The sequence below is a fragment of the Mustela putorius genome, unplaced genomic scaffold (genome assembly GCF_011764305.1).
Source record: "Mustela putorius furo isolate JIRA1106 unplaced genomic scaffold, ASM1176430v1.1 tig00000551_pilon_pilon_pilon, whole genome shotgun sequence".
In the NCBI taxonomy this organism is placed as follows: domain Eukaryota; kingdom Metazoa; phylum Chordata; class Mammalia; order Carnivora; family Mustelidae; genus Mustela; species Mustela putorius.
This window is the reverse complement of record NW_025421412.1, coordinates 12,629,982-12,650,355: the sequence shown is the minus strand read 5'-3', so window position 1 is coordinate 12,650,355 and position 20,374 is coordinate 12,629,982. Positions and strand designations below refer to the sequence as shown.

General features: G+C 48.5%; 1 protein-coding gene across 5 annotated transcripts in view; it reads left to right on the top strand.

Moving 5' to 3' along the window:
• FARP1 (FERM, ARH/RhoGEF and pleckstrin domain protein 1) overlaps positions 1-20,374 on the top strand; it is a 270,933-nt gene that overhangs the window by 51,347 nt on the left and 199,212 nt on the right. For all 5 annotated transcript variants that reach the window (XM_045081388.1, XM_045081389.1, XM_045081387.1 and 2 more), the window contains exon 2: positions 5,932-6,125. In XM_045081388.1, the coding sequence (XP_044937323.1) occupies positions 5,955-6,125 (171 nt within the window). In that variant the 5' untranslated portion in view covers positions 5,932-5,954. The remainder of the gene's footprint in view (positions 1-5,931; positions 6,126-20,374) is intronic.

Here is a 20,374-nt window from a genome sequence, read left to right as displayed (position 1 = left end):
TTTGTGGATGTCATTTGCATTTCCGCATGACTCACGATGTTGGACGCCCCCCCTCCGAGTGCTTATTAACCGCGGGTGTGTCTTTGGAGATGGAAGTTTTCTTGTACCCCGTTTAAAACCCGAGCTAACAGTTAATGTATCGATTTGGCATTCCTCTTAACATCTGGGCTTTTCCTCTGTCAGTTTAATCATTGCTGCGTTGTCCGAAGTTCACAATATTCTGCTATTATTGTCGTCTTCCTCTTACGGTATGAATGGAGTTAGAGTTTACCAGTAATCCTTTCCCAGTGTTTTACTCCATTCAGCCCTTGTTTTGCTGAGGGTTAGCCTTCTTCCTTCCAGTAGTTTCTTCCGCAAGGGCTTGGACAACAGTCTTCTGAGCTGTTGACTATTTTAAAATGTGTGACTCTTCTGTTTGAATGAAAAATTGGGTTTAATGTTTTGATTCCTCTTTTCTTTCTTTGAGGACCGTTTTGATAGTTTAAGCATTATGGGTTGCCCTGGGTGAGTCTGAATTTTCATCCCCTCGAGTTTTGTTTGGACTTTGTACCCAGGTGCCCAAATGATTCCTGCTTCATTTTTGAACATCAGTGATCACACAGGAAATGCCTTGGTGTTGATCATCTTGAGTTAGTGATTTCTGGAATATATGTTCATTCACGGCAGAGAATCACCTTCTATTTCTGGAATGTTTTCCTGAATTCTGCCTTAGACTTTTTTCTTTTCTTTCTTGTTCCATTATTATTTTTTAATCACTAGGGACTCTGGTTGTGGGCGAGTTGGTGCACCTGCCTGTCTGCATTGCTATCACTTTTTACTCTATTTTAAATCTTTTTGCTCCCTTTTCTCCATTTTTCCCATCAAGAACCTCCTATTTTCACTGGGCATCTTTTCTTCTAGCCACTTCCATTTTGGTGACTGTCTTCGTCTGTTTGGGCACTCTAACTGTACCATAGAGTGGGTGACTTAGGAACAGCAGAACTCTCTCCCAGTTCTCGAGGCTGGGAGTCCAAACAGGAAGGCATCTGCTTCCTAGGCTGCTGGCTTCCCGCTGGGTCCTCACATGGCAGAGGGGCTGAGCTAGGGCTCTGGGGGCCCTTCATAAGGGCGCCAGTCCCACTCGTGAGAGCCCCCCCCACAATGTAACCCCTCCCAAAGTACCCCCCCCCCAACTTGCCATCACTTTGGGGATTTAGTTTCAACAATGAATTTGGGAGCAACATGAACATATATTTTATAGCAGTAACGTTCTTACTCATCTTTCTGGTATTCCCCTGAGGTCTGCCTTTATCCTTTATTTTCTTCTCCCGTTTTCCCGTAGGATTTATAAGAGTTCAGGAAAGCTGTTTTTTTTTTTTAAGATTTTATTTGATTGTACGTAAACAATGAATCTTGGAACACTGAATCAAAAACTAATGTATTGGGGTGCCCGGGTGGCTCTGTGGGTTAAGGCTCTGCCTTCGGCTCAGGTCATGATCTGAGGGTCCTGGGATCGAGCCCTGCATCAGGCTCTCTGCTCAGCAGGGAGCCTGCTCCCCCCCCCCCCCCCCGCTCTCTCTGCCTGCTGCTGTGTCTACTTGTGATCTCTGTCAAATAAATAAATAAAATCTTTAAAAAAATGTATTTTATGGTGACTAACATAGCACAATAAAAATTAAAAAAAAAAAAAAAAGAATTTGAGAGAGAGGGAGCCGGGGGAGGGTGAGAGGGAGAGGGAGAAGCAAAAGACTCCCCACTGAGCAGGACGGTGGGGGGTGGGGTGATGGACATGGAGCTCTATCCCAGGACCCTGGTCTTGTGATCTGAGCTGAAGGCATACGCCTCACCAACCGAGCCACCCAGGTGCCCCTCTTGTAAATCCTCTCATGTTTTCGTCCGAGTCCATTATTTCATTAAGTTGGGACAGCATGTTTGGGACTAATTCTTTTGTTCTTGTTTTTTTTTTTTTTTTTTTTTTTTTTTTTCCTTCAATCTAGCATCTTTGTAAAGGTCCTTTGTTATCTGGGGAGTGCTTTATGAACTAGCTATTTGTAACAGCTTCTGGAGAGCCAGGAGACCGTCCCATGCTCATAGGAACTCTGGTGACTCGAGGGGGTGTGTATAATCCTTTTGTCCTCTGTGTTTTCTCTGCTTGCTGGACTGGTAGCATTCCCAGGGCCCTCTCTTTTTCACCTGGCCTTGGTAATGGGCGGCGTCCTGCTGATGGGTCTTACCTGTGTTGTTTCTCCATCAGCCCCATCTCTAGTGGGCTCTCCCACTAGAGATGCTGCATTCAGAGAAGCTCTTGTGCTAACCTCTATGCCTCTTCCCCTGGTTCCCAGAAAGTGCTTGCTGGCTTTGTTGGCTTGGGATATCCTGAGTGTTCGGGGAGCCTGGCTTTGCAGGCATGGGCAGCCTCTCCGTTCCTTCTCCTCTGTCTGACCTTGACGGCAGTTTGGCAACTTTTTTCCCTGGTTTGTGGTTTGGAGTCGCAGATGTGTTCGGAGTGGAGTTGGCGCGCGCGCGCGCGCGTGTGTGTGTGTGTGTGTGTGTGCGTCCTTAATGCTTTTGGGAACATTCCAAGAGGAATTCTTGAAGCCAGGATACGATGACAAGGCAACTCTAGCTTTTTCATCTTTTCTCTGCCAGTTAAAAATTTTATTTTTCGTTGTAGTTCCTGTTTCATTCAGCCGAAGAGTGAAGTCGTTTCACGTATAGCTTTTTTGCTTTGAGGTCTGGAATGATCATGTTACTAGTAATGTATCACAAGGGAAGAAGGGTTCATTTGCTTTGCTTTGACCATTCCTGAAGGAATTCAGAAGGTACGGGTGATTATGGAGGTCAAGTCCAAGTGGAGCCTGGACTGATCTATAGAGACAGGAGGCTTTGGGGGGCTGGTAGACCTGTTGGCCTAGAAGGCTGTGTTGTGTTACTGGACCCACCAATTCTGATAGCAGGCATCAACGTGGTCACCCCTTTATGACTAGCCAGTGTTCCTCGGGTATTCCCGTGACATTCCTAGGATGCTCAGCTCAGGCCTCTCGGCCGGATTGATATTTGAATTGAGCAGTACTTTCCATGTACAGCCCCGGTCTGCATGCGGCTGGGGAAACAAAGGAGGGACTGCATTGTTGAAGTGTCAGTAGCCAGAGTGGAAATAATACAGGCGTGAGGTCATTTGGAGACGGAGGAAAAAGGAATTTAAGGTACTAAATACCTATCAGTAACTAGCTCACTTTTCATTTTTACGTGCCAAGAGGCTAAAAAAGGACAGTGCGTATTCATCGAGAGATCTTGGGCCCCCGGGGTGGGGTGGGGAGAGGGTTTAGTTTAGGAGGTGAGGCGCCTTGCCCTTTGCTCAGGCAGGACAAGGAGAAGGTGCCTTTGTAGGGAGGGTCCCTAGCATCTTTGAGGTCGGGGTGATGTGGGGGGGACTGGGCCCCTTCCTCTCCGCTGTCCCCTCCCTCGCTGGGCATCTGAGCTGTATCTCCTTGACGCAGGGGGAGGGGGGCAGGGGGCGGGGCCCTGATGCAGTGGGAGGAGGAGGAGGAGGAAGAGGAGGAAGGGGAAGGCATCAGGGGATGCTCTGAATGACAGGGAGGGATTAAGACCAAAGCAGGAAAAAGTGCAGAGCTTGGGTGGGGACAGGCATGGCAAACTGAGCAGATGTCCATTTTCTCTGGAACTTGTGTTTCCTTTTAACCATGAGACCCCAAACAGAAAACCTGCAGGGAAATAATTTTTCGTAGTTTGGGGAGATTGTCTGACACACAGCTGATTTCCTAACTAATCAGAGGTGCACCCCCACGTCTGATTCACTGAGCAAGCAGACGACCCCGTGGCCCCTTGCCCGCGAGGCCTTGCGCTTGGGGCATCGCAGATGAACGGGTCGGGTCCCACCGCTCAAGACTGTCATGGTTTTGGGGTCCTGGGTTCACGTCCCGCATCAGGGATTCCTGTGTAGTGGGGAGTCTCCCGTCTCTGCCTCCTACCCTCCCCGCTCCCAAATCATGTTCTCTTTCTCTCAAATCTTTTAAAAATTTTGTGGGGGAACAATATTCAGCCCATGACCACCTGTTGACTGGGCACAGTGATTCTTTTTTGCTTTCTTGCTCCCCACCATTTGCTTTCATTATGGCTTTTGCTTGTATAGCCAGATGGACTCTGACCCCTCAGCCCGAGTCCATCTCCAGCTTCCCCGCAGGGCCCTGGATGTTCCCAGTCAGACTCTCACCTTCCCTCCCACACACTCTTCTGCTCTAATATAAAACTTTCTGGTCTTTGCTATTCTTCTATATCCTCCTGGGCAGCTTACTGTTAATGTTGGGTTCATTTTTCCATAACCTTGGGTTTATGGCCTCATGCTTTCCTTTCTGTGTCCACTGGCCACGTTGTCCCCTGAGGCACAGATTGTCACAATAGCTTTGTCACTGGACCTGCCATCTTTCTCCAGCGTGTAGGATTAGTTCCTCCTTGGATGGTTTTTCTAAGATTCTGCTTTGCACGTTCTTATCACGCAGGGGCTCCCGGCTGCCTCCAGGGAAGGACCGTGTTTCTCAGCCAGGGCTTGAGCTCTTCGTCATTTGGTTCCAGCCTGTTTTCCAAACCCTCTTTCCACATGAATCCGTATTCTTCCTGTATGCCGCCTAGTTTCTGTCCCATAACTTTGTGGGGGCTCTTCGTCTTCCCCGCAGTGCCTTCTCCTGTGTGCTTGTCTCCTTGCCATTATTATCTGATATTAGAGACTTGATTGAGGACCGTTCCTACCCTCTCAGTGATGGAAGGGCCACCTTCCCCGCCCCCCGCCCATTGTGCTCTGCCCTGTGATCCTGCATATCCAGAAAGGGCCCAGCATCAAGCATCCGTTGTTGGAATCTTTATGCCCCGTGCTGTGTCTAGCCAGGTGCTGAGATCCAAAGATATCAAGCTTTGATTCCTGCTTTAGGTCTTGAGGCCCTGGGGTCCTGGGAGGTGTAATCGGGCAGAAGCCCATGGGACTCACCACCATGGTAACATTGAATGACGGGTGTGGGTGCAGAGGGGGCAGTGGTACCAGAGTCCTCCTGCCCAGGGGTCGGGGATGTGATCCTGGAACGGAGTTCAAAAGCCAGGGTGGAAGTTTCCAGGTGGAGAAGTAGTGCAAAGCGTTCAGCCCGCCAGAGCCATGCTCCAGAGAGATCTAGAGCAGGACAAAGGGGAGGGGGAGGTTGGAGTGAGGTGGGGTGTGGCTGGGTCAGGGGAGGGGGACGGGGCCAGGCATGTAGAGGAAAGAAGATTGGGTTTTGTTTCTAGGGAAGTAACGTTGTTGATACCATTATATGTGAAATGATTTCTTGGGAATGGGGGGCCCGTGGGGCGGGTGGCAGGAAAGAAATGAATTAGAAGGTGATTGTGATAGAAACAAGCCGAAGAAATGGAGGGAAGAGACCCTACCCTACGTCGCCTGTGTTGTGGCATCGCGTGTTTACCTTCCTCAACAGATTCTAAACTCAAGAGCCACGATGTCTGCTTTATTTTTTTATCTTGATCAAGCCCATGTTTCTTTGCATGTTCTGTGTGCATGACAGCTAACTAAGGGACACTGATGGTACGGCTTAGGCATTGCTTATCCTCTTCTCTCCAGACGCCAAAAGCCGTGCCCGGCTCACTGTGGGCCCTGAATACTGTGCTGGACGCCGCAAAATTTGTACTATGAGAGCGGACTGTAAAACTAGGGAAGAAAATACGTTAAAATACGCACCACTGTTGGCATGTTTTGGTTGGTTGAGGGAGACCTGACATTTCATGAAGGCACCGAAGTCGCCCATGTGTGAGTCCCATGTGGGGGGAGCGACGGCCCACCGAGCTGTGGCTCCTCGGATTCGAGGACGGCTCGGAGACCGCAGATGCCCCTGAGGTCTTGACATGTGTTGCGTCTTCTGACGGGTTTTTCTTTCTCACTGCTTTCCGCAGATATTCTAGAGTCTGCTTTCACCATGGGAGAAATAGAGCAGAGGCCAAGTCCAGGATCGCGACTGGGGGCCCCGGAGAACTCGGGGATCAGCACCTTGGAACATGGTCAGAAGCCGCCCCCGACGCCTTCTGGGAAACTCATGTCCATCAAAATCCAGATGCTGGATGACACCCAGGAGGCATTTGAAGTTCCGGTAAGTTGGGGTAGAGGTGTGAACTCAGACAGGTGGGCAGCCTTCAGGACGGGGAGGTTCCTCGAATCCCCTTTTTCAGTGACCGGAGGTGGTGGGAGTTGGGGGGTGCGGTCCACACCCTCCCCCCCCCTCCCGCCCCAGCACGCTCTTCTCACCCGATCTGGTTCTCCGCCATCCAGTATTGTGACTCATGCGTGCACGGCCTAGATCGTGGTCTCAGTGGGCCGATCACTTGAATTACAGACTTTCCTACGAGAGTATGTGTGTGTATGTGTGTGCACATGTGATCTGTATATATTTGAACTGGATGCAGTTGTGGTCTTGTCTCATTTGCTCACTACAAGTCTTCCTCTCACGGTGCGTGTGTGTGCACGTGCGTGTGCCGCTAATCTAGGGTACGGGCAAGAAAAGTCCTGAGAAAATCATCAAAGAGCCCCATGTGGGTTTTCATGCCAGGAGAGATGTGGGAGGTTGGGGGGGAGCAGAAAAACCCTGATCTAGGTCCACAGTTTAGCAGCCCCACAATTAGAGGGGGGTGTCTCTAGACACCAGGAAATGGGGGTGTCTGGGAGCCAGGCAGAGAGGGAAGAATCAATAGCCTTGGCCTCTTTCTTCCATAGGAGCCCTTTACCCTGGCCCTGGCCCCCATGCCCCTGCGGTTCTGCCCTTTTTCCTCGAGCCCCGCCTCCTCCTCCTCTCCCGCCTCCTCCTGCTGGAGGGTAGGGAACCGGCACCAGTTACAGGTGGTGAGATTTCTTGGGCCCAAGGCGGGGAGGGTGAGATGAGTGCTCTGGGCGCTTTAGAATTTGGACCGCACTTTGCTCCGGAATCCTTGTCCCTCACGTGGATTGGGGTCCGCAGACCTTGTTTGGGGCACGCTTCGGGTTTCGTTTTCTGCATTCTGTCTCAGGTACTCTACAGCGAATCTGGCACTGTTGGTGGGGAAGACAATCACTCCTGAATTCTCAACAGCCAACTAAAACACAAAACTTTGGGAACGTAACCTGTTCTTAAAGTGGAGACGACCCGTCTATTACTCCTGCTGGCTAGAGGGACTGTGGGATTTAAGAGTTGACACAGACGTCTGTAACCTGTCATTTAATCACTTATGCAGTACGATTCACTAAATCATACTCCTCTTAATATCGTTCCAAGAGTGCGAATTACCATTAAGTGTCTCAGGGAAAGGTAAACCTCAGAATAGCTGTGCTGAAAACTGCCAGTTTATTGTACATTTATTTTCTTGTTGTGGAAGGTTTGTCTTTCAAGGGCTGGGGAACATCTCTGTATTCTGGTGAACAAAGCTCTTTGCCAGTCTGCTGAAACTGTGAACATAAATGAGGGCATCTGCCAGCCTGTTAGAATTAGGCCTTCTGGAACAGGTACCCCCCCTCCCACTTTCCAGTGCCTTCTCTTCGTTGCCAGACTGGTTTGGTGAGGTATTTAGTTTCAGGGTTTCCTGTTGGGCCTGTACTAAGGGCCTCTGAGCCCAAGTCTCTAGCTACACATTCTGTTAAATGGTGTTCGTGTGTGGTTTGGACTGAGGACCGATCAAATATTAATGTTGGGTGTGCGAACCACAGGGAGTGTTGTTCACCTGCATTTCTTCAGTGTCCCTAAACCAAAGAATGTCACTAACAGCTAGGAACGGTATAGGATGTCCCTAAGGAAAGGAATGAAAGTAGGTTTTCGTTGTTTAAAATCATTTGACTCGATGATGGGATGCCTGGGTGGCTAAGTCGGTTTAAACATCTGCCTTCAGCTCAGGTCGTGATCCCAGGGTTCTGAGTTCAAGCCCCGCATCAGGCTCTCTGCTCAGCTGGGAGTCTGCTTCTCCCTCTGCCTGCTGCTCTCCCTGCTTGTGCATGCTCTCCCTGACAAATAAATCTTTAAAAATTTTATTTTACTAGATAGTTGCTGGTGTCTATGTTTTACAATTATAACCCCTCTGTCTGGAAGTAACTTTTCTCTTTTCCTCCCCATAAACTTCTCTGCACCCTTAAGAACCCTACTATCATTTTATCCAGACGCTAACATTGGAGATAGTGTCTGGGCCTTTTTTTCCCTCCCTCAGACCTCTTCCCTTATGCACCTATAAGGGTTGGGTTCAAATTTCAGCCTTTTTATACTGACTTCTTGATCACTTCGGACAAGTACCTCTCTGTATCTTTGCTTTCTCCTTTGTAAAATGAGGCTAGTAATAAACCCCACCTCCTATGATGATGACGTTTTTCCGGGCGCTTTATTCCAGCTCAGCACCTACTAAACCCTCATGCAAATAGGATGGGGTGGTGCCTTTGCCACTTCCCTGGACAGGGACCTTGCCTCAGTGTCTCATTCCTGGCCTCTAGCACAGTCCCGGGCATGTAGTCATTGCTCATTAAAATGTTTGCTGCCTGCATGTGAGAATGAGTTTATCTTACAAGTAGAATTTAATGTCCTTTTTTCCATGCATCTCATCCATTCATATTTTATTTTGAGTTTTCTATTGGCCAGAATGCTCTTTCCCAACCAGTGGGTAACAGATGTTTTCTGAAACTGCCTGCAGACAGGCAGATATCAGCATTTTTATTGACAGAGCTGATTCAAAATTGCTACCTTGTGCTCTCTATTCGGAGAACCAGCCAGGCCTTCACGCAGCTGGAAGGCCTCCGGCTGGCCAGGGGATTGGATTTCCTGAGCTTTTTCTCATTAGTTTTGTTTCAGCGTAGAAAGCAGGCAGAGTCCTCATTTAAACTACGAATTCCCTAAACCCTTCCTAGCTCAGATAACCAAATTGTGGTCTGCATGGTTGTCTTTCTTCGGAGGCTTTCTCAAAGTGTTGAACCTTTCAAAAAAGCCTCCCTGGTGAGCACGGGTTTATTCTTTGTGGGCCCATCAGCCCCCTTTGCTCTTGAACGTGGACGGTCAGCTTAGGTATACTCTGCAGAGTGGGCAGTTCAAGCTCAGTACTGACTGTAAATTCTTAAATGGTGTTGTAGCCTCTTTATGTGGAAAATGATGTGCAAATAAGCCTCACCCGGGGGCCTGGGAGCTACAGTCTTCCCTTCCACCTGGAGGCTGTAAAACGGAGTGCCTCGTGCAGCTCCGAAAGGGTTAATGACACTTCTCCCTGCCCCTCACCCCAGCCAGGGCCATCCCCCACTCAAGATCTCTGAGAAGGTTTTGTGTGTCCTGGCCTCCTGACCCTGCTGGTAAACAAACACTGTTCCTACTGACGTTGGTCGTTGGTTGGTTGCATTGAAGCAGATGGTTTCTCCTCCAAGTGTTTATTCAGTTCGTGTTTTCATTAGCAAGGTCACTCTAGGAAGAGTGGAGAAGATCGGGGGATAGAAGAGGGAGCCATTTCCTTTGCTGCTTTGGAGCTGCCCTGGTTAAAAAAAAAAAAAAGAAAGAAAGAAAAAACACGTAGGAAAGTCACTCATGGGACCAGAGGACACCTGGTCTGGGTTGAGTTGGCAGGTGTGGCTGGGTGGGGGGCCGGCCGGGCGGCGGGGGGAGCCTTCTAGAAGCAGTGCCCCGCATGAGTTGTGGTAGAAGGAATTCTGATGGCTGGTGTCCACCGTGGCCATCCCAGGGTCCCATCATTGCGCTTTCCGTGTATCTGTCGTGTCCTCACCTCCCTCGGAAGCCTGTATAGCTCCCAGGTGTCAGAGGATAAAGTAGATTCGTGATTTGTGAGTGTGTGGAGGCTGGGGGAACGGAGAGCCTCCCCCAAGGTCCAGACCGCCGAGCAGCTAGGGCGACGGTGCCCGAATTCCCCACCACTGTCCCTGTGGGTTCCCCTTCTGTGGTGGCATCTCACGGAGATCTGCTTTCGTTGCCATGCTGGTTGGGGCTCCAGTGTGTAGGGCGTGAGCGCTGGGGGGCGGGGCCTCTTGTGTTCCTGTTTATTATCCAGTCCCACACTTGGGGGTGCCTACACGTGGGACCCACCCAGCTTCACTTCCAACACGTTTCTCTCCAACCTGCCAACCGTCCAGGGCCCCTGTGGCTCTCGCTGGGGGCCCTGCTTGGTCTCCTTCCAGTGCTTATTGTCTGCCCCTCTAATTAGACTTGGAACCCCCGGCTCTAATCTTCTTAATTAGTTCCTTTACATCCATGCGTGAGACTCAGTTTGCTTATCTGCAGCATGAGGCCTTTGGTCTAGATGATAGTAAAGGCCTTTCCCCTCCCTTTTTTGGAAGCTGGGACTCTCCGCATTGACATCCTTGTTGATGGATTAACTTTTCAGGACTAGTATTTAATTGTCCCAGCAGATGGTAAACTCTTTGAGAAAAGGAATTTCTTTTCAAAACAAAAGCAAAAGCAACCCTCCCCCCAAAACAAACAGACCCCACACTGGTTGGATACAGAGTGTTATCTAGTGAGCAGTGAAAAACGAGAAAAAGTGGGGAGGGTGAACCAGTGTGCTGTGATTTCTGTGATTTTTATGCAGCATCAGGAAACTGACAGTATTTATCTTGCAAGTGTGTGCTGGGGGGTTACTTACATAAATCGCACTGATCTCAAATGGGCTAAACGATACTGCGTTGACAGTGGGAAATAGAAGATTGAAAGATACCAGTAATTTTCTAGATAACACATTGTTAGTAGGAAATCCGCTTGTTGAAAACAGCATGTCCTACTAAGAGTCCTTAGAGGTTGTTTTTTTTTACTGGGGGCAGAATGATCTCTGTTAAGTCAAACCTTATTTGTCTCTTGTGGTTCACCCCCCCCTTTTTTTTTTTACTTATTAAAGATTTTATTTGAGAGTGCATTCAAATATGAGCACAGGGGAGGGGCAGAGAGAGAGGGAGAAGCAGATTCCCTGCTGAGCAGGGAGCCCAACGTGGGGATCCCAGGACCCTGGGATCATGACCTGAGCCGAAGGCAGATGCTTACCCGGCTGAGCCACCCAGGTGTTCTCTTAATGGTCCATCCCTACATGATGAAACATTCGTTTCCTTTTCTTACCTTTCGAAACGAAACTTGTTTAATGTCTAATTTTCATGAAACTGGGCTTGACCTCTGTCGGGAACTTGTTCTCCATGGGCTTGGGTTCTTCGGAAGGTCTTACACGTTTCTAGAATTTTAAAGCTATCTTCATCACCTGGAGCTCAGAAAACGGACCCAGACCAGTTTGTCTTTCAAGGTTCCCCGGCTCCTGGGTGGGCCTCCCCTTGATGCCTCACCCAGAACAACGGTGTCTTTAGGAAAGCAGACTCCTTTTCTCTCTTGGTCTTTTTAATTCTGAATGCATTTTGTGTCCTGGCCCCTCCTCCCTCTAATTTATTTCTATTTTAGCCATCTTAGAGAAGGTGCCCCTTTGGATAAGCCGCTGAAAGTCACTTTTTTGGGGGGGGCCCCCAAAAGATGGAATATATGTTTAACTGAAGGTTTTGTGTGTGAGGGGGGACTAGATCTTCCTTTCTTAAAAGTGTTGTGCTTCTCACTGCTCTGGAATTCCAAGCGCCTGGCAGTGGGGTGAGCTGTTCCCTCCAGTGGATCGGATGAGAGTGATGCTGGGAGGCAGATAGGGGTCCCAGGACTACTTGATTTCTCTCTCCGTCTCTTGCTTTTTCTTTTCTTTTTTTGCATGCAGTGCACTTGGAAGGGGATTGGGGGAGAAGGAGGAGGAGTGGAGAAGGAGTTGATGGTATTGAGACCGGAATAAAATTTAGTTGGCCATTTAAAACCTAGCAGGAAGTGGCATCTGCCCAGAGATCCTTTTTTTTTTTTTTTTTTTTTTTTTTTAAAGATTTTATTTATTTGAGAGAGAGAGAGAGAAAGAGAGAGCATGAGAAGAGGGAGAAGCAGACTCCCGCTGAGCAGCGAGCCTGATGTGGGTCTCAGTCTCCGGGACTCCAGGATCGTGACCCCAGCCGAAGGCTTAACCGACTGAGCCACCCAGCGGCCCCCGAGCCGCTCCTGAAGCAGCTGCAGTCTGAACGGGAACGAGTTCACTCAGCTTTTTAAAAATTTGTGTTTCTTTCCTTATCTGTGTTGCTTTTGGCTCTTTTCGTTAGAGTTTCTGAAATAGTATTTTATGTGCGCTCTGCTCTGCACCGTCCTTTCTTGTGTTTTTATTTAACCGGAATGATCAATGGTGCTGTCTGGGTCGGGCCTCGTGAGGTTACATTTAAAGGCCATTTTAATAGATGAAAACTTTTTTCTTTTTTTTTCATAAATCATTTCAGCCTAATCGTGTTAGTCTCCCTTTCTGGCTCCTTGAAGCCAAGAGTCGAATTTAGATGTTGGCCTGAAATGTTCGTTGGGGCGCCCTTTTCAACTTCGACGTAAATGCTTGTGATCAAAGTCGGCTCCGCAGCTCTCATCGTGATGGCTGGAATTCGCTCCAGCTGTTGACTCTCTTCTCCCTGAAAAGGCTCTCAGTAGAACCTCATAAATTAAAACAAAACAAAACAAAACAAAAAAACTGTAATTGAGAATGTCTGTCTCTGGCATTAAAATGGGCCAATATCCTGAGCAAACAAAGGGAATTTTAGAGCTGCTCCCCATCCCCCTCCTTTAATTGGAGATAATAAATTTTCTAGTTCCAAGAAACACAAGGGTTGGAGGGGAAAATCCAGGACACTGGATCCTGGCTTATTCATTTCCCTGAGGATGAAGGACGCCTGCCTCACGGGGCCAAGGTGAAGTCCGAGGAAACCCTTCCTGCAGAGCCCTGGACTCGAATCAGCCTCTCAGGAAAGTCTCTTTTTTTGGTCCTCCTCGGCTGCTAATAAGCTTTAGTTGCTGGATTGTTCTTGAGCAAAATTGAGACTGAGATTGGAAAATCCCCCCTGTGTTGCCCCCCCCCCCCCGCCACCAGCCAAGCTTTCTGCAGAGTCTCCCATTTGATGAGCTGGAAGGGTTTGTCCTAAAATAGAGATGTAGCCCAGGTGGCTTTCAGAGGTCTTTAAGAGTAAAGTGCCACTTGGAGGGCTGTGGTGAATTCTGTTTCCGACGAGCACATTTACCGTCCCCTCCAATTCCTCCCCCCCAAAATCTATCTGTAGCTTCTCTGAGCCTCAGTTCGCAGAGCTTCACAATAGAAGAGGGTGTTCTTTGAGCTTAATTTTCCTGTGCATTCTAGCGCAGGCTGGCTGAGGGATTTCAAGATGGATAGGGGCTGTTGTTAAGACTTCGAGGACGGTTCTTCATGGTGCGGGCTCTGTGCACCCTTGGAAGGCGAGATACTCCTGTGTTTGACTGTTAGTATGAAATAGGTTAAAAATCAGTGTGACTTATTTTCGTACCTGTTTTTAGGATTCCCTCATTTGTGTCTTCCATCTCTTGGAGCATTTGAGTCGGCCCTTGGGTTTTTTTGTTTTGTTTTGTTTTTTTAAAGATTTTATTTATTTATTTGACAGATCACAAGTAGGTAGCAGATCTCTGCTGAGCAGAGATCCCGATTTGGGGGCTCAATCCCAGGACCCTGAGATCATGACCTGAGCTCAAGGCAGAGGCTTTAACCCACTGAGCCACCCAGGTGCCCCTCACCTTAGTTTTAATTGCTAAGAAAAGACACGGAATTATTTGAATCCATTAGGGGTCTTGTGTAAGTGAGCAGCTCCGAAAGCCTTTTAACGCTTCGTAACCGTAATCCAGCGCTTTCTGGTTCCTCTTTGCTCATTTATATAAACAGGAAGCTAGGCTAGATACCCGCAGTGGAATTCTGTGGCTCTGGTGTTACTTTGTGGAATGTGATCTGGAAAACACGATAGGATATGAACACACAAGGCAAGGTGCTGCGAGTGATAAGAAAGTGGATAGAAATGACTGCCTTCAAAAAAATCCATGTGCTAGACATTGTGCTGATAAGTCTGTCCTGGTCTCTCATTTGTGGCTGAGCCACGAACCTCTGACCCCGGCGTGAATGAGGGTCGGGGCGGGGAGGGGCGTGCACAGGAAGGACTGGACTTGGTCTAGGTCACAGAGCTAGAGAGAGAGGAGGGTCCTAGACCTGCACATCCCTATACCTAAGCCCCGCTTTCCCTATACCATGAGGTTGTCCAGGACCACAAGCAGCCCTCTGGTGAAGCATCTGGTGTGTCGTGCCGGCCTCCAGCACGTGCTGGTGGTAGACGCTCTTATGTGCGGGGGTGGGAGGGGGTTGGATTGAATGGGGCTAAACCTGCAGGAGGAAGGCCCAGTGACCAGAGGCCTTGCAGTGTTTGTCCGCATGGTGGGATGGAGAAGACCCAGGAAAAATCGTGGAGGTGGGATTCGTAGGACTGGCCAACTCATGGGATGGGCGCACCCAGAGACCGGGAGATCCTACAGCCTTCGCGCTTACAACCTGCGTGGTTCCCTGCTGTCATAGGAGACTGGGAAATCACCCTGCACGGGCCTTTCCAGGACAATTGTACTCGAAATCGTGTCTTCTGGTATGAAAGGAACGTTGCTAATGTTGCTAATAAAAGGCACTGCCTTCTTCTTAATCACAAAGAAGAATCTGTGTCTCTAAGTGAACCTCTGAGCTTCACAGTGATTATGTAAATCGTTCAGACCGGAAGCATCACATGGAGGTTGATTGCTTGGTTTCCATGTATACTAGGAAAATTCTATTTACTCTTGGCATTTCCATTTCCTTGTCATCCAGAGGCGACTCTGTTCAGCTTGCCATGCCGAAGCGAAGTCCGGGCTGGGAAAGTCTTTTTAAATCCAGGGACTTGAAAGGACCCTGCTCCAGATCCTTAGAAAGAAAGGGCGTGATAGGGGTCATGAGCTTGTTGTTTAATTTTGATGCACTTTTACTTATGAGGTGTAGCAGCGAGTGCCTTTGGCTGTTAGGTCTCTTCCAGGGGTCATCGGTCAGTGTGTGTTTCTGTCTGCAAACTGAACACAGATGCCCAGTTACCTCTGGTCTAGATAGAAGGCTGAATGTCTACAGCTTTGAAAAGCAAGACCAAGGAGCACTTGTTCAGTTGTTAGGGTATCGAAACAATACCTTTTTTATGGTTAAAATCTATATTCATTTCCTCGGTTGCCGGAACACAATACTGTAGACTGGGCATTTCCTCAACAGAAATGTATTCCCTTTCCTTTCTGGGCACCCAGAGTCCAAGGTCAAGTTGTCCGCAGGGTTGGTTGCTTGGGAGGGAGAATGCCATCTATGCCTGTCTCCTCTCTCCAGCGTCTGTGGCTTGCTGGCGGTGTCTTGTGTTCTTAGGCTGGTAGATGGGACGTCCCCATATCTGCTTCCATGTTTCCATGGCATTCCGCCTGTGTTGGGTGATGATCTCCCAATTTTCTTTTTTGATCAGGACACCGACCCCACAAGATGAGGGCCCCAGCCCTAATGACCTCGTTTGAACTAGACTAGCTCTGTGAAAGCCTTATGTGAAAGCTCTAAAGTGGGGGGTGTGGTTAGGACTTTGAACGCATGAATCTTGGGGAACCCAGTTCACCCCATAACATATGCCTCGTTAGCATTGAGAGAACAAAGGGAAAAAAGTCTGTTTCACCCTGAGCCTCAAGACGCCTTTTCCTTAGCACACCTGTTAAAAATAAAACACTTCAGGCTTTGTTCTCACTGAACAGTTAGTAGAAAGATTTCCTTTTTGATCGTTTTTTGAAATGAAAAAAGGGCAGTCAAAACTCATTGTAAGCCTGACTTGTAATTTAAAAATGATCCTCCATTTCTGATTCTGAGTGTGTGCCCCTTAACTAGGAACAGAAATAAGAAGTAAAAGGCACCTGTGACTGCTCTCAGGGGCCAGGGGACTCTTGAATGATGGATGTCCAATAATATTTGGTAACATTTTTATGAAAGCTCATGCTTTCAGCATTCTGTGATTTTTTTCCCCCCTCCCCTTCTGTCAGTGGTCGCATGAAGTTGGCTTTTTTTTCTTTCTTTCTTTTTTTAAAATATTTTATTTATTTATTTGACAGAGAAAGATTACAAGTAGGCAGAGAGGCAGGCAGAGAGAGAGGGGGAAGCAGGCTCCCTGAGCAGGGAGCCTGATGCGGGGCTCGATCCCAGGACCCTGAGATCGTGACCTGAGTCAAAGGCAGAGGCTTAACTCACTGAGCCACCCAGGCGCCCCACAAAGTTGACTTTCTGAATCCTACTTGATCTGCCTCTGGATCTTGTCCCTCCCACGACCTCTGCTCTTGACCCTTGGGGTGACCTCTTCTTCCTCACTGAGGCTCTGCTTGTAGTTCAGAGCCCAGTGACTTCTCACACAGGGGACCTGTCCCTTGCCTTGCTGGGATTCTCACAGTGGCCAGAGTTCCTTTCTTCTCTGTGGCAACATCAACCAGTGAAGAAAAAAATTACATCGAAGCAGAGGCCGTGTCTGCTACAAATGTCCAGTCTTTGATCCTACCTGGTCATTGGAGCTTCCTGGCTCCTGTCATGGCCAACCCTTGGTCACTGCTTTGCTGTGTCCATATTGGCTGTGGCTGGCCATCCTAGTCCCTTCTGGCCAGCGTGCTCTCCTGGGGCCCCACGGGAGTTGTCATTCTGAGAATTGAAGGGACAGAAAGAGGGACGGTTCCTCGGCCACTCATGGTGTGGCCAGCGGGAGTGACGGCCACTACCAGAGCCCCGGTAGGGCCAGGAAGGAAGGAAGGAGCCCACCTCTGTTCCTGACCACTCCTCTATCAGTGTCTCCTTCTGCTGAGCCCACCCAGAAGCCCACAAACCATGGAGCCGTGGGGAGCAGGCTGTCCCAGCCAGTCAGCAGGAACAGTGAGGGGAAGAGCCAGGACACCCTGTCTCTTAGGGGATGGCCCAGCATGCCACCTCCTAGAGAGAATGAAGACCACCAGGTGTGGCTTCCTCAGGCTCCTGTCTCTAAGTTTCTGCTTCTCTCCCTCTTCCTCTGCCTTGGCTTCCAGCCTTTATACTGTCTGACCCCCCACTCCATCCTTAATCCCATACCCTGCTGGGCCTCACATCATCTGGCTGACACTGACATGGAGACCTTTGTTCATGTACAAATCCTGCAATTCATGGACACGCTTTTAATCTGCACGCGATTTTATCATGAGAATCCACATGCTGAAGATAAAAGAGCCAGCCAGAGTTGTGTATGGTTCTAGTGTGACCACATAGGAGTGGAAAAAAAACTTCTCGATCACTGTTGGCCATCTGATTCTCCCTTGGCCTGAGTGATTGCTTTTTGTAAGGACGGAGTTGACATGTTTTATTGGAGCTGTTAAGTGGGACATCTGGCTGTGTAGCCCGGTGCTGGGAAGTACTCTTCTTCGTTAGCTGGGGTTCAGCTCTGTTTACCGGCTGCCTGTGTCCGGGTCGATGGCACAGGAATGGCTCGTGTCCCTGTTTGCTGACCACATGATGAAGAGTCTGGGCACCAGCCCCACCCTGCCAGAGCTCTCCTGGTTTAAGCTCTTGCCCATTATTCCCTTTTTAAGAGGAAACCCTCATTCCAAGTAAAGTCCTAGTATTTGCTCATGGTGAGCTTGCCGAAACCCTAAAAACAAAGATAGTCTGTCTCCTTCCCCCCACCCCCTTCCTTTCCATTCTCAGGGCAGTTTCTCTGAGGTGGACTTTTCCGTCAGTGCCCACCACCGCCTTCTCTTTTGAAGCTCTTAAGAGGGACATGGCAGTCTTAGAAAAGAAAACTCTAATTTTCTCCAGAAAACTGGTTCAGCAAGGCCCTGCCAGGAGCCACTCGGCGTCCTGCCAACCCCGGGGCTGTTCAAGAGAGGTTTTATGTGGGTATGAGCTGCTTAGCTTCCAAAATTATTTTTGCCCTCTGTCTGGCTCTAAAAATGCTTGACGAGGGGCCTGGGGAGTTGGTTTTGTTTTTGGTCATTGTTTGGTAGTACACAAGGTACTAAAATTCTCTCTCTGAGCCCTGGGCCCACAAGAAGCCTCCGGGCAGTGCATGGTCCTTGTAAGGCCTGCTGGCCGTGCTTTCTGCTGCTGCCTTGAAGGGGACATTTCAGATGTGGTTCATTTCCTGGGCTTCTTCACTTAATGCCTCAGTCTGACATTTGTTGAAATAGAATGTGTTAGTTTGCTTGGGCTGCCGTGACCTAGAACCACAGGCGGGCAGATTCAGCAACAGAAATGGAGCCTCTCACAGTTCCGGAAATGGGCAGTCGGAGATCAAGATGGCGGCAACGTTGGTTTCCTTCTATGGCCATGAGGGAGAATCTCTTCCAGGCCTCTCGCCTAGCTTCTTGGGGGTTTGCTGACGGTCTTCCGTGTTCCTTGGCTTGTAGATGTCTCTCTCCCAATCTCTGCCTTCATTTCCACTCTGTGTTCTCTGTGTGTCCATTTGTCTCCCAGTATCTCCCTTCTCTGAGGCCACAGTCCTCCTACTGGTTTAGGGCCCACCCTATCTTAACCTGATCTTCTGCAAAGATCCCATTTCCAAATAAGGTCACTGGGTGCTGGGGATCAGACTTGAATGTGTGAATTTTGTTGAGACCTAATTCAGCCCCGATGAACAGCAACTGATTTTCCTTGTTCAGCTTCATTATGAAACTTCATTTGAGGAATGGTTGGCCTGTTTGGTGCTGTGGCTTCTAGCTTTGCAACTCATGTACCTAGTTTCTGCTCTGGTTCCTTTGGAGCACAGTGTAGGATAGGACATTTTCCCAGTACGTGGAGGAGACTTTTATCCCCCCAAACTCTTCTAAATCACACATATGCATAATTGAAATGAGATCTGTAGTATGGGCAGCTCCACCAGAAGAGGAATCTTGGCTGTTTCAATCAAGCGAACCACAGGAGTAGGTTGGTTTTGCGTAATTTTCCTTCATCCCTGGCATTTTTCCATGAATCTGTAATGGGAGTGTGTTAGCTTGAAAGTCACCAAGGAGCACCTCCCCACATCATTCTGTTGGGTTTCTAACATCATTCTCTGGTTCTGGCGAGTATCCCTCCCTTTGATGTCTTTGTCCAGGTTGAAAGCATAAGACTTTATTGCTCTCCCAGTTTTCTCAATCCCTCTTCCAATGGTTATGTGAAACAACATCACTAACCCTTAAAGAAATGCAAATCAAAATCACTAACCATTAAAGAACAACATCACTAACCATTAAAGAAATGCAAATCAAAATCAATGAGATATCCTTTCCCATCCATTAGGATGGCTGTTGTCAAAAGAACCAGAATCTTAACAGGTGTTAGGTGAGGAGGTGGAGAAATTGAAACCCTTGTGCCCTGTTGGTGGGAATGCAAAATGGCAGCCGTGATGGAAAATATGGCTGTTCCTCAAAAATTAAAACCTGGAATTACCGTATGATCTAGCGGTGTTACTTCTGGGTAGAATATCCAGAAGAACTGAAAACAGAATCTTGGAGAGGTGGGTACCCTGTGTTCATTGCTTTTTCACAGTAGCCAGGAGGTAGAAGCAGCCCGTGTGGGTATTGATGGAGGAGTGGCTGACGTGGAGTATATACATTCTATGGAATACGTAGTCTTCAGAAGTGTATGATTCTAATCTCAGGCTGACTTCATGAGTGATCAGAGTTCTTTGGTAAGTAATCAGCTCACTTTAGGGTACAGGTTGAAACGGCGCCTCCTCCTACTTCCCCGCCATCTTGTCTCCCCTCTTAATACGTAGTCTTCAAAGGAAGGAAATCCTGTCACATGCTGCAACATGGATGAACCTTGAGGACGTTAAGTGAACTGGGTCACAAAATGACAGAGACTATATGAATGCACTTATATGAGACATCAAGAGTAGTCCAATTCCTAGAGACAGAAAGTAGAGCAGTGGTCACCAGGGACTCAGGAAGGGGCAGTGGAGAGCTGTTTTAGGAGAAGGCAGTTTCAGTTTTGCAAGATGAAAACGTTTTGGGGATCTACGTGAATATACTTATCACTAGTGAACTATACAATTTAACCACAATTTAAAAAAAAAAATTGGAAACTAGTTAAAAGAGCCACAGCTAGTTTCGGCTCTTAAGAAAAATAGGCTGGCCCTTCATTTCCACTGTGCTTGAGGTGACCCACCCCAGTGTTCCAGCTGGGGCTCGGGCTCTGGAAACAGGGTCAATTGTGGTGAAGGGGTTTGGAGGTGAGAACAGATTTGTTAAAATAAGTTAAAATCCTAGCTCCTCCGTATGTGACCTCTGCTCTGTAGATGACTGATAGAGATACTCTGAAAACATCCAAGGTGACTTTGAAGTTTCACTAACTTTCCCTGCATGGTGTGGTGTCCCCGTTGATTGCTTGTTTCTGTGTCGTTAGTTATCATTTTATGGCTCTTGTCTCCCACAGAGTTGTCACATTCCTTTAAGGCCAGGGCTGGGTTCTGGAGGACATCTGTAGCGGCTGT